At 43.9% G+C, this 14,309-nt stretch overlaps 1 protein-coding gene across 3 annotated transcripts in view; it reads left to right on the forward strand.

Moving 5' to 3' along the window:
* LOC135394349 (uncharacterized) overlaps positions 1-14,309 on the forward strand; it is a 104,312-nt gene that overhangs the window by 80,158 nt on the left and 9,845 nt on the right. For all 3 annotated transcript variants that reach the window (XM_064625052.1, XM_064625051.1, XM_064625053.1), the window contains 2 exons: positions 5,632-5,760; positions 9,889-10,005. In XM_064625052.1, coding sequence (XP_064481122.1) covers positions 5,632-5,760; positions 9,889-10,005 — 246 coding nt within the window. The remainder of the gene's footprint in view (positions 1-5,631; positions 5,761-9,888; positions 10,006-14,309) is intronic.

Consider the following 14,309-nt stretch of genomic DNA (forward strand, 5'->3'; position numbering starts at 1 on the left):
GCGCGTACTTAGCACGCTCCCAACTGCTCAAAGGTGTACGTGACCCTTCGACGTATTTACTCGCATATTTTGCGCCAATGCATAATTTGCGCCAACGCATAATTTGCGCCAACGCATAATTTGCGCCAACGCATAATTTGCGCACTCCTAGTTTAGCAATGACAAGAAAACAAAAAATCGTATAATTTGCGCACCCGCGTTTTCGCGCGCGGATATCTGGCACACGCGTCTTAGCCACCGTGGCGATTACTTTTCGCAACGTCGTCAGTGTTATCGAAGTTATTGCGGTACTTTTGTTTGATTTGCGTACATTTTCAAATGATGGTCCACTGACGCGATGTACGATATACTGTCAATGCAAAACTGCAAAATGCGGAAAGAAACGCTGAGCAAACGCGCTACAACAAACCTTACAGCACAGCATGACAAAGTTGGCGAACGCAGCATGCTTTCGGTTGTCGAGTGCGACTAGCGGCGTCTTCTAGCAGTCTATCGACTACGCACTGTGATGTATAGGATGGAAACAAACCCCTTTCTCCATTAGAAAGATCCACATTGACGAGGAGAATGACTACAGCTGCGATAGCGACCACAACCGAATCAAGATACTTATAGCAACACGCAAAACTAGAACAGGACGGGAAGCACGATGGAAGGCTGGGAACGAAGAGAATATAAAACAATTCGCAACGAGACTAGAAGAGATTGTGGCAACTATAGAGCAACATGATTACGAGGCTTTCATAAATCAAATGACAAGCACTGCGGAAAGCACAGTGGGGAAAACACAAGGAGGCCGGTCTAAAGCAAAGCGAAAACCATGGTGCGACGACGAAGTCTTGAATGCAATAGAAGAAAGAAAGAGATTAAGCAGGCTGCGGCGACTAGCAACCAAAAACAAATCCGACTGCCAGGCAGAAAAGCTATCCTACGAAAACCAACAAGCCAAGACAAAACAGATAATAAAACAGAAACTGCAAGAACCCTATAAGACGATAGAGGAAGACATCCAGGCAGCGGGTAGGAAAGGAGGACAGAAATTCTGGAGGTACATCGAAGGCATGAACAGCCAACAAGAGCCACCGGTGACCGAATCTGCACTTATGGACGACCAAACTGGGGAGGTACTAAAGAAAAGAGAGGACATTGAATGCTATATGACAGAGTTCTTCGTATGACAGCAAGAAGTCCTCCGAGAAAGAACAGAGGGCAGCAACCCACCGGAAACCTACTGACGACCCCCTTATGGACATGAAGACATCACGAGGCCAATAGAAGAGGACGAACTAATGAAGCACATAAATAAGTTCATAAGGGGGAAGGCGACAGGACCAGATGGTATCCCAAACAAGTTCCTGAAGGCCCTTCAGCCAATATCCAAAGAAAACCTGAGACGTATATTCAACAAACTACTAAAAACGCTCAGTCAGACTCCTATGCAAAGGACAAGGGAAACCGAAGAATGACCTAAACTCTTATTGGCCCATTACACTGCAAAGTAACGTTGCAAAACTGTTCTGTGCATTCATAAACGAAAGATTAATGAAGACGTATGACGCCAAAACATGTGAGTCTCAGAACGGTTTCCGACGCGATAGAAGGGGCAGCGTCAACCTGTTCATCCTGACACAACTCATTGAACTGACTGTAAAGACAGAAGAAGAATTGTATTTGGCCTTCCTTGACCTAGAAAAAGTGTACGACGCTGTCCCCCACGAAGTCCTTTGGGGTAAACTACAGAGAGCAGACCTTCACGAAGATATACTTAAGACACTCCAAAGCTTATATTCAACCTGTACCTCCATGTACCAACTGGACGAACACCACTCGCGGAAAGTCAAGCAAACAGTAGGACTAAAACAGGGGTGCCCGCTCTCACCAACACTTTTCAACCTATACCTGAACGAGCTATTAGTACAACTAGAACAAATCAACCGAGGCGTCAAGATCAGCACAGCGGACACGAAGGGGAAACAGACAACAACGCACATTCCCGCACTTGCTTTCGCGGACGACATTTTGTTACTGGCAAGAAACCCCACAGATCTACAACACCTACTACACATATGTACTGAAGTAGCCAACAAAGATGGCAGGAAGTTTAGCAGAGAAAAGTCCAAGTGGATGAAGATCGGAAAAAACAAACAGCAATGAGGACACCGGACCCTTCACATTACAAAATTCCGAAATCAACGAGACTGACCACTATAAATATCTAGGAATATCTCTGGAAAACAAGGTGAACTACCTACAAAAGCATGACCAATCAATAACAGCCACTATGAACAGGAAATAAGGCCACGTGTGGCACCTCGCACGACATTCTTACAACCCGTACACCATAGAGAAACTGCTGTGGAAAACAGTAGCAGTGCCATGCGCCACATATGCCAACGAAGCCATAAAATACAACACCAGCACTATAAAAACGCTTGAATGGCAACAGAACGAAATCTGCAAATGGATCCTGGGGGGTGGCTTGGCAGTGGCAAACGCCGCCATCGAGGGTGAGGTAGCATGGTCAAGCTTTAATTACAGAGAAGCCCGGTCAAAAACGTGCTACCTTGGACGCCTAAGTCATATGCCAGACACAAGGTATGCAAAACAGATCTTCCTCCAGATCCGATATAAAGGCACCAAAACAGAATGGATCAAACGGATCTCCCAAATCGACTCAAAGTACAGCTAAGGAACCAGCCGCCTTTATAAAGCAAGATCCGCAACAGATTGGAACAAACGGGTTCAGAAGGAAATGAAAACACATGAGCACGTATATGGGCGACAACGCACAAGCAAAAAGCAGAGCATGAGCCTCTACAACCAATACAAGGACCATCCAGCTCCTTTCCACCACTACAAAGGAGACCGGCAAAGCACCCTGTTATTCCAAGCCAGAACAGGTGCTCTCTTAACCAGGGAGAGGTTATCTCAATTATTTAATCCTGACCATCCTGACAATTATTTAATCCTGACGAAATCCTATGCATTCTATGCGGTGCCGAATAGAGAAAACCTAGAACACGTTCTCTTCCGATGTGCAGCAACTGAAACGACATAGCCGGACAGAACCGATACCGCGACCGCACTCGGACTTTCTCCTCCACCGGACGATGGAAGCACCAAGGTCATTGTGAGCACCATCGAGAGAACGAAGCGACACCTTGCGAATTGGGAGCGGCAAACGAAGTGTATCCTGCGGGCCACACAGCGCAGCAGCCGGGCGACCTATCCACCACCAGTGCTACCTCCGATTCCCTAGTGCCAGTGGATACCGCCAGGGAGACCTGCCTCGACTCAAAGAGGAATGGCGCCACCTGAACCTGAACCTGAACCCAGTGGGCCGGCATTTTGCCTCCCGACCATCAGTGGTTGTGCGGTATCTGGGTACTTCTTTTGCGCTGTTAGTGATAGCAGTGATGCTGCAGTGATAACGTCAATATCGGCTCTACCGAGAGCCTATATGACCGGCATACTAAAATTTTGAAATATAGTCGTTTGGATATCGTATCGAATGTTCCTGCGCAATTAGCGCATCCCCAACTTATCTGACTTTTTTTGGGAGAGAAAGTGCGCAAAAAATGCGAGTAAATTTGGTAATGGACTTTGGAACGGAATGAGGGTGCTTGCTCCAAATTTAGCGTCTATTGCGATCAAGTATTTGTCAATTCCTTTTAACTCTGTAAATGCTGAAAGACGTTTCAGCCAATATAAAATGATTGTAGGCGACAGATGGCATTCTCTCTCAGAGGAGAACACTTTTTTGGGGGATGATGAATGGAGACTTTCATCGCTAGGGGCGATACTCTCCGCCAGTGAACGCAAGATATCACGTAATGCTGAGCCACAACAGTGCTTTGAATCTGTAAGTTCATAAAATATTCTTTGTTCCCACATTATCCAAGAAAATAACGCATTTCCCGTTTCAAGCAGCCATTGACTCCTTGCAGCGGAAAATTGATGCGTATACGAAGAGGGGAGTCAAGTCCTGTAGATCACATAAACAAAATACAGAAGCCGACACTGAAGATTTTTGTTTAAGTTTAAGTTAACTTAAACAAAAATCTTCAGTGTCGGCTTCTGTATTTTGTTTAGCGGAAAATTGCAGAATTTACAAGACTGTGCCGCAGAATTTTGAAATTTGAAGCAGAAAACAGGGGCCTTAGTGATGACGTATGGGAGTCATCATGCGTCATGGACCCGAACAACCCGCATTGAGAGGATAGTCGCTGGGAGTCAGCTTTCGAGCACCTCTGGTGTTGAATGGGGGTCACTGCCACGGAGATGTTGTCGACTCTCTCAAGTTGTTATGTTCAATAAACAAACACAAACTAAGACATGTGCTCAGTGTCCAAAATTTGAAATGCTCGAAGACCTTTGGTATTGAAGCTGAAGCCTCAGGATGGGAGCCACCGATATTCTCAACGGAGACTGTCCTTCTACTCTCAAAACAGCCTCTGTTCAGTCTGTGGCTCCTCACCTGGGACTTCTGCTCCATCCTACTTTTACCGGTTTGCCCAATTTCTCGCTTGTCAACTTGCTTTTATGTTTTTCGGTTTGCTTCATGAAAGGTGTACATTTCACTGTCTCATTATAAAAATGCAGATAGGGAATTTCATCTCCTAGACTTCTTTCTCTGTGAGAGTGCATATATGCTTTGTTATAAGCCAGGATGCATCTTTTTCAAGTGAGAGTCTCTGGGCATTCTTCTGAGGGTCAGGAGCATGTTAATTGTGCCCTCGCTAGTTTCCTCGGCTTATCTGTTGTAAGTCGCAAGTACAGCCTTTATCTTGTAAAATAATATTTGAAATTTGTTTCAATATTCCAAGGGGAACCTTTATATACTTATAATTGGACTCATGCTGAAAATTTAATATTCACACAACTTTATACCGGGTGTTTCATGAAGGTCCCCCGGCTGAATACTTCGTAAACAGGAGGCTCTACCAAAAAGCTTTCTTTTGAGCGAGCATCCCTGAGACATCGACCAAGAACTGAGCAGTGAGCGACTTATTTGCATTTGCTCATTAATTAAATAAAACTCCTAACTCGTTTAAATTTTTTAATTTTACTTTGGACGCTTTCGGAACCTCTGTTTTACCGATCAGCACCTTCAGCGAAAAATGTTCCAGAAAAAAACCTGCATCGACACTTAGTGATTTTTAGAGTAATTAGTTTGTAGAGTAGTAATTACATATTTTTTGTGCGGAGCACAGTACCAATGCACTCTTTCGCTCAGCTATCCGGCCGCCAATTACATGTTCATCTGCCTGGTTCACACAGAGGGGTGACGGAAGATAAAGGACCACAGCAGAGCATGCCTTTATCGTGATGATGACGAATGCACCGAAGCATCTTTTCTGTCTGTTCCTTTCCGTCACTCCCACGTGTGACCTAGGCGGATGAACACGTAATTGGCAGCCAGATGGATGCTGGAAAGATGATGTCTAAAAAGAGAGCTTTTCCATAACAACACCTGTTTACGAATTATTCAGCCGGGGGTACTTTGTGAAACACGCGATATAGTAATTACATGATATTATTCGCTTGTTTCAAATTTTTTGTTATTTAATTTTTTGCATTTGCATTTGATGAAATGCTAGGCGATAAAAGTGTTCCATCCTTCCTTTATAGTGGGTGAGCATTTCTGAATGGCTGAACATGGCAGCTGCTTGTGATGTAGGGGGACACGTATCAGCCATTTCATTGCCCTTTCTCAGTGGCAACTTGGACAGCAACAAGAAACACAGACGTGGACGTGTGGTGAGCAGTTTCTTGACAAAATATTATCGCAATCGAGCCTGCTTACAAATCAACTAGAGGAATACGCAGTAACAGTGTGGTTTCCATATCAGTCAGCGAGAATTAGTGCACTTGCAATGGTACAAAGAACAGCAGAAAGATTCATATGCAGTAGATATTTCATTAATCATTCAGTAACAGTTTTGCGTTGGAAATTTTATCTAGGAACTTGAAACATGTGGATCAAAAGGCAACACCTGATGCTATGTTGGCAATATCTAATTAATAAGTGACACACGGACATTCAAGAAAGAATTTAAAGCGTTATCACGTCCAGGTACAGCTCCTGTCAACCTTAATAATAACACTGAAAAAAATACGGTCTCGTGTCTGCATTACACGCATTGTCTGCATTGTCTGCTCGATTACAGCAATGCTTGGGGCCATGAGAAAATTTTAATTGAACAAAATTATTCTGTTAACTTAACGCAAGGATTTTGTTCACTTAACATTCCCCCAGTGCCCCCAGGGTGGCTGTTATCGGTCTCGGAAATGAGACCGAATTTTTTCCAGTGTTATTATTAAGGTTGACGGGAGGTACACATGATGCACACCCAACATATTAGCATATTTACGCGTGTAATTTGTGCACCCCTAGTTTGGCACGCAAAACGCAAATAAAGAAAAAAATTGCATAATTTGCGCACTCGCAGTTTCGCGAGGGTATCTAGCCCATCACCTCTCGCAATCTCAGTGACGATTGGTTTCCGCATGGCCCTGCGTCCGGACCATGGTCCACTGACGCAATGCACAATACTGTCACTTGAGCTACAAAACTTGTGCGGAAAGAAACACTGGACAGACACGCTATAAACTTACAACAAGTGTGACACACTTGGCTAACATAGCATGCTTTCGATTGTCGGTGTGCCTAGTGGCGACTTGCAGGAGTTTTGGAGTGCCTCCCCGTATTTCACCGGTTGGATGAACAGTAGTGGACCTGGTATTTTGCCTCCCGACAGGCATGATGAACCAGTACTGCTTGCACCATGCTGTGGAAAGCTCTACCAGGAGTCCACATGACCAGTATACTAGTATTTAATTTTGGGAGTAACAGCTCGCGTGGCGTTGTGGTTAGGATGATCGCCTTCCACGCCAAGACTGGAAGGTGACACGGGTTCGAATCCTGTCACCGGCTGTATTGTCTGAGGTTTTCCCTGGGTTTTCTGGCAGACTTTCCAGACTAAGCACAGTTCCCCCTAAAGTCGGCCCAGGACACATACTTAACCCCCTGTCCCCACTCCTTCGTGCTGTACTCCGTACGATGCCCATTGGCACAGTTGCTTCGTGGTGTGAACACGGAATAAAAAAATTAATGGGAGTATAGTGTCGTTTGAATATTTTTAGTAATGTTCCCGTGCAATTTGCACACCTACAGCTTTTTCAACCTTTTGGGGAAGAAAAAGTGCGCAAATTATGAGCTGATCTTTTGTGCATCTCTCTGTTTTCCGTGTTCTTTTTGACAGCTCTAGAGCCATGTACGCAAATTATGCGCGTAAATATGGTACACGGCCATTTGAGGCACTTTTAAATATCTGTTTGTTGTACAGGCAATAAATGATTGAAATTAGTGATGTCACAAACTTTTTGCGAACGTGAGGTTTGCAGGCACGTGGTTCGACGAACCTACGAATTTGTGGACAGATTTGTCAACATTTCCCAGGGTGTCTACCAACCTGGGAAACCTGGAAAACAAGGAATTGTCAGGGAATTTTTGTAGGACTGGGAAAAGTCAGGGGATTGTCAAGGAATTTGCCAAGTAGGCAGCTCAAGTCAGGGAAAATCGCAGACAAGTGCAGTCACGGTACGCAGTGAACGGTGTGTGCTGATGAGTGGTTGAGCGGCCACGGCGCAGAAACGTTGCCGCGAGTAACAGATCGCCAATATGACGACCTAAGAGGTGGAAAAGTAGTGCAGTCTTACTAATTTCTCAATAAATGATCTGTTTTATGAGGGATCTGGGTATGAAAACGTAGCAGCAGGCACCAAGAAGTTCCGTTTTGTTTTGGTCAGGGAATTCGCTTGAAACAGCCAGTGAAAACCTGGAAAAGTCAGGGAATTTGAAGGCTAGAGCTGAGTTGACACCCTGTTTCCAGTCAAAAGTTACAACTACTGTTACTGGTATAGCTTTTATTACTGACAAAATAGAGTTTAAAACCAAACGTTAAGAATGTACAGCACGCACAGGAAAATTTAAGAGATGTTTGTTTGCACGTCGTCGTCGTTGCATCGCATGTACCACCACGACTTGCTAGGTGACACCCATAACAGGTATCTTCCAGGTTTTCCATCTGGTAATCATTTTGGTTAAAAGCAAATTTGAATGTCAAGTACAGATTTCTTATCCTAGATTTCAGTTGTGCGGGGCTTTATTTTTGTTTGTATTCCTTCTGGTGTTTTGTTCTTACCCTTCTTAGCCTTTTGCTCTTACCCAAGGTCGAGATCTGGAATGCGAGATCTACTTTGTATTTAGTTTTGTTTTGTATTTTGAGTGACTGCTGTACTTGGCCCGCGCAGAAAATTCGCATATATTGTCCTTTTTTTGGCCCACCCTATGCATGCCAGTAGCGGGGCGTGCAGTATGAATAAATTATAAAATAATAACTCCCCGTCACGCACAAAGGGTTTACAAAAATAGGCTGAAGTTTATTACAGTGGACCTACCTGAAAATTCCCCATAAACGAGAAAGCAAGCTGTAGATTCAACACTTGAGAATAACATGCTTGGCATTTATTGCAAGAAGTCAGTAACCATAGTCTGCTTCAGGAGTGCAGGTCCAATAATCGTGCTCTCCAGGTTGGTCAGGTTATGAACATGCACGTCACTCAGTCCCACATTAAAGCAGCAGTCTAGAGGCACACAACTTTGTTTCTGTTTTTGATCGGTATGGAATGTTAGGCACCCGAAAACAGTTTTCCCACAGTTAGTACAACCGTAGCGAAATTGGGATGCCTGCAATAGCCTCCTGAATGTCCCGTGCGCGAGACATCCTCCTTCGCCTTCACAATAGACACGTGATGAGCGCCGCCGCCATGCGCGTCACTATGTGACGTGAGTGGTAGGCTCCTCATTGGACCTGGGATCACATGATCGAGGTGAGCAACATCGCGCAAACCGGAGCGTCCACTTCGGAGACGCCAGGCGTTCTATGGCTGCGTGATGTCCGAAGCAAAGGATTTGAAGGTTGTCAACGGCACGACCTCAACTATTTGGGACCGCTGACACCATGGGAAGAACGAGTAGTGCAGCACGAATATAACTGTGTGTTGTTCAGTGATACCCCAGTGCTTCCCGACAGCGTGCAGCCTGTCTGATCGTTTTTTTACTGCACAGTTGGTTCAGTGGCTAACAGGTGGTGCCACAATAGCACCATCATTGCTTGCTTTCTGCTGCTGTAAGTTTTGAGATTGCACAGAAGCCACGGATATTACTCTTGTGATCGCAATCTTATGTTGTCAGGATGCGTATATGCTTTGTTTTTCAGAAAACGTGATATAAATCATATTACTAATAGAAGTCAACAAGAAACAGCTTGCAATGTTCGTAGCAGACGGTTTTTCCTACCAACCAATGAGGGGGCTCTCTACCACAAACGTCACACTAGAGTGGGTGATTTGAGTGAGTGGGTGGGCGATTTTGCAAATTAATTGCGCCGTGGCGAAACAACTTTGGACAGAAATATTTTGCGGGAATGTTTTTCAGATACTGCTTTACAATATGACAGCAGTTTTTGGCCATGTTAGATACCACTTTAATGCTCCTTTAAAACTAGGAAAATCAGTAAAACCAGACAAGTGGTTTTCTGTCTTTTGAAAACTTAAATTCTTAACTTCGTAGTTCTGGGGCTTCAATTTGTCAAAAAATGTAGACTGCTAGTGTTTTTGTCTATCTTATTAGGGTGGTCAAAGCCAGTATTCAGTAACAGACTGGGCATCTCTGGTGCCTACTCTACTTCCCCTGTGACCGATTCCTCCTTGACATTTAACTGGTGACGCCTGTCCACAGGCAATGTTCCGTTCACTTGACAGCAAAGTGTAAGAACAGATATGTCATGGGTGTAACCATGTTTTAAATCTACATATTTTCAGTTTATCTACCAAACAAATATGGTTCCATTGGATGCTAGCCTTCCAACACCACAAGATGCCACCAGCCATGCAGTGGCTGTGAAGCACTTTGGCCTTATGTTTCAAGATTCTCCACTGGTAAGCTTCTTCAGTACATTCTGTGGCTGTTTACACAGTCAACGTTTAATCTGTAATGATGCAGCTAGTGGAAACATGTCAGATTGACTTTATATGATGCTAGAAAAAGAAAAGTTTATTACTCAAAATGGTGTCAACGCTGTCCACCTTGAGCAATGCTGTGAGGCATTGCAGACAGCACTGAGGCAGCACTTTCGCAAGTCAGGTTCACCTAATTTTAACTCACTTCTGCCAATGACGATGAATTGCCACTTGTATTGAAATTTTCCCCGGACTCTCTGGCTTCGTTAAAATGAGGGTTTACTTTAGCTTTCCTATCATCCATGTTGATCAATGTTTTTGTTCTATGTTTTGTTGGGTATGTATGTTTTGTTGTTCTATGTTTATGTTCATGTTCTATGTTTTTGTTCATTGTGTGTGGTATTCACTGCCCTTACCCCACTTCTTGGGATTGAATAAACGGAATCTTTGTCATCACCATTATCAACTTTTAGTAATTGTGCTGTTCATCAAGTACACCTTAACTGACTTATTTAATTAGAGTAAGATACTTAATGCAGTGGAGTACCTATATATGAAACTAGAAGGTTTACAGACTAGAACATTACCTTTCAAAATAAGATTCACCCTTTATGTCTGTTGTCACTTTCACATTGAAAACGAGCAATGCACACAACATTCTAGCTGTAGTTTTCATATCTAATAGATTAAAACTTTCCTTCGGGCCTGTCGGTAAATGACCAGTTCATCCTTAAAGTGCTAAACCTTTGAGGAGACACCCACCCACTAGACACCACACTAGAGACCACACTTCTGAGAGCTGTTTGTATGTGCTTGTGTGTCTTGTCCACTCTCTCACTTATAATTGCTCACAGAGGCTATCCAAGATAGGAAAGATAGAACCTAACTGGTAGTGGCAGTCAAAAACAGTTGCGTATATTTATAGTAACGGTATCCTGGTTATGGGTGGGTGAAAAGTAACTTTTTGGGGTCTAGTGGATCACTATAACAAAATTACTCTTTGAAAATGACAACCCTTAACAATTTATATCTGCATGCAATTGTAATACAGATACTTGAAGACTGGCGTGGCAAATGCATCTCATTCTCTAAATTTCGTGTTATCTTTTTTCTTTGTATGGGCCGGCAGTCTTTCCACTAAATTTAGAATTGTATGCTGCACATTATTTCTGTTGAGCACATAATTGCATAAATGCGGTCTGTTGTCCTGTAAAATCAAATATTGGTTGCAGGGGTGAGCGCCTGTGCAATGCAAACAGAGAAGCCAATATAGCAGCATGACAGAAAGGATAAGGGTCATTCCATGCCAAACGTCCCAGAGGTGACGCTCGACCCTAGTCGATTTTGTTATAAAGATTCATGCGAATTTATTACTTGGGGAAGACTACTAAAACAAACGTTTTACCTGCCATCACAAAATAGTTGCCCCTAGGTGTTTGTTTAAAGTTACGGTGTAGGCTTCTGACCACCTCCGCACTCTATGCATGACGCCGCCAAAATTGTGGCTCTACTGCAGCTGCCCAAGCAACAAACAAAGGTTGGGCCAAGCTTGGCAATAGTTAGGCTGGCCTACCCTAGCAAAAAAAACAGCCTGGATCCAATGTGGAACCAACCTGGAAAAGCCATTCCAGGCTGGAGCGGGGCTGGCCAAGGCTGTTTCTATGCTGGGTCTAGTGCTGTTTGAATTTCCATTCTGAAACCATCCAACTTCCATTCCGAAACCAGGATGGTTCCTTGCTGTAGCCGAGCTGGAAATGGGATGTTCCAGCGAGTACGCTGGATTGTGCGAGATTCTTCGCTGCAAACGCTGTGAAGATAATGTTGGCTTATATATATAAATGGTGGTAATTGGTATATATATATAATGTGATAAAAAAAAGCCGAAATTAATTTTAAAAATGTGTGCAAATAATTTATGGCCAAATATAAAAAATAAAATAATAAAATAAATAAATAAAAGAAATATAAATAAAAGAAAAATCAATAATAAATACCCAAAAGTGTGCAAGGTTATGCAGAGAACTCCATTGAGTGGATTGCAAAAAAAAAAATATTGTTGATTGGCTTTACGCTGCGACTGCGAGACGTGAGCTTTCCTGGTCTGTCAAACCGAAACTATAGCTACAATGCTCTCATCGTAACATGCGACCAACCGCCATCGGCATCAACTCAGAATCTGCTTTGAACTGGGAAACGTCAAAAGAAACAAGGGAAAGGGTGCAAGGTAGCTGGTATAGGTATAGATCCATGAAGAAGACCGAGAGACACGGACACAGAAGATGACACACGTAGGTTCTCAGAGAGAACCTACTGAGAACACACTGAGAACCGACGTGTGTCGTCTTCTGTGTCCGTGTCCCTCGGAAACGTCGGTTGTCGCGTTGGCGTCTAAGGCGCAGCCTGGTAATTTAGATATTTCCTCCTATATTTCACCTTCGCCGACCGTATAAAAGTGTGAGCGTCTTTGCATTTGCGTAGTCGTGTGCTCCGTTATGCATTTTGTTCCTGAACACGTGCACGAGCTCTATTACGACAAAGGGTAAGCGGAGTGTGTTATACGGTTGATCCTCAAGTCCTAAATCTGAACCAAGAGGTGCAGTAGTGACCCGATACTTATCTATAGTTTTCTGAACTACCTACACGATGTGTCATTGTCCGGCTTGCACGGGACGGACTTTCTTTGTTGGACAGTTAAATGAGAACGAGCGACTGAGAAGTGACCTTTCTGAGTTCGCACATGCATCAAATAGACGAGTTCAGAAAATCCCAGTGCTCTTTGCGCACGCATTGCATCCTGGGCGTTTGCTGAGCGGGGGAACGAAGGATAACCCTTCACATTTCGCTTTCGCTGACCTTGACACGTCGTGGACAATGGACCGGTAGGGAAGAAATCGGAACAGTTTGGAGACCACCCGTTTCTTTCGTATTAGTAAACTCCCACAGTTCAAAGCGACGCTAAGCACTCTGGGATTTTCTGAACTCATTTTCTGAACTCATTTCTGATTGTGTGATAGCACATTATCGTCTCATAGTGTTGCCGCATGTACACTATTTGTAGTATATCTGTTACCATACCTATTATGGGGTGTTAGTTATTCTTGTTAAAATAAATATTTGAATTTATTGCTGATTGTCACTATATTCATTTGTTAGTGTGCTTCCAGTTTCTGATTTGTGCAGCAATTTATCTTGTATAAGTTGCTTCTACTTGAGCGGGGCCTCCTGCCTTGGAACATGGGTTCCAGCAGAAGGTAGGCTGAAGTGGAAGCACTCCTACATCGGGACCCGATAATCCGGCTGGAGACATGCTGCATATCCAGCCTTGTTCCAGCCTGCGTCCACTGTGGAACACGTTCTAGATCAGTCTTTCTCCGGATGCAGCCTGTTTCTAGCCTTGTACAAGCTCGTTTACAGGCTAGATCCAGTCATATTCCAGGCTGGAACCAGTCCAATAATCCAGCTGGAATTTTTACTAGGGATATACCTGGCCTTGCTAGGTACATCATCGGCCAACAAGCTTGTTTCTTGATACGGATCTGTACCCTGGCCAATGATTTGCCAAGCATTGGCCAGCCTACGTTGTGCCAAGCTTGTGCCGAGATACAGACCAAAGCATTCCTGCGACGTCGCTCATTGTCATACTCAATTGTCTCACGGTGTAAGGTAACGATATATCATTATTTGTTTGTTTTGCTCGTATTTCCCACAATGACAAATGAGCACGACGTTTCAAAATGCAAAAAATAGAGAGCTTTTTAAAAGTATAAAAAAAAGCTCGTAAGATGCCCGAGACCACAATACGACCAAACGCACAACGGCATATGTTTCCTGAGGAAAAACAGATACTATACATAGCTTGTCTCGCGAGCGTCCGCAAATTCGAGAGTCCTGTTCGCGTGTGTGTCAAAATGAAGGGTGAGTTTAATTTGGCGCGTACACAAACTAGACTGAAATGATGAATTTCTTGTCGTATTAACTCGCCATGAAGGTAACGCTTCTGTTTCTTACTACTTTAGTTTTGAGAAATTCCTTTGGTCCATCAAAAGTCGAACTTATGTAGCGCTACACCATTCTACGTTACCCTCTCCCCCAGGCGAGATTGGTCTAAGCTTTGGCAAGTGCTTGGCCAACGAGCTCGTTTCTTGATACGGATCTGTACGCTGGCCGACGGCTTCCCAATCCTCGCTCTGCCTATCACTACGCAACGTTGCACCAACGTTGGATGGCCGAAAGAGTCGTTGGCCAACTGTCATCCGACCTTTTGCCAACCGTCGGCCATTGCT

The sequence above is a fragment of the Ornithodoros turicata genome, chromosome 5 (genome assembly GCF_037126465.1).
Source record: "Ornithodoros turicata isolate Travis chromosome 5, ASM3712646v1, whole genome shotgun sequence".
Lineage (NCBI taxonomy): Eukaryota > Metazoa > Arthropoda > Arachnida > Ixodida > Argasidae > Ornithodoros > Ornithodoros turicata.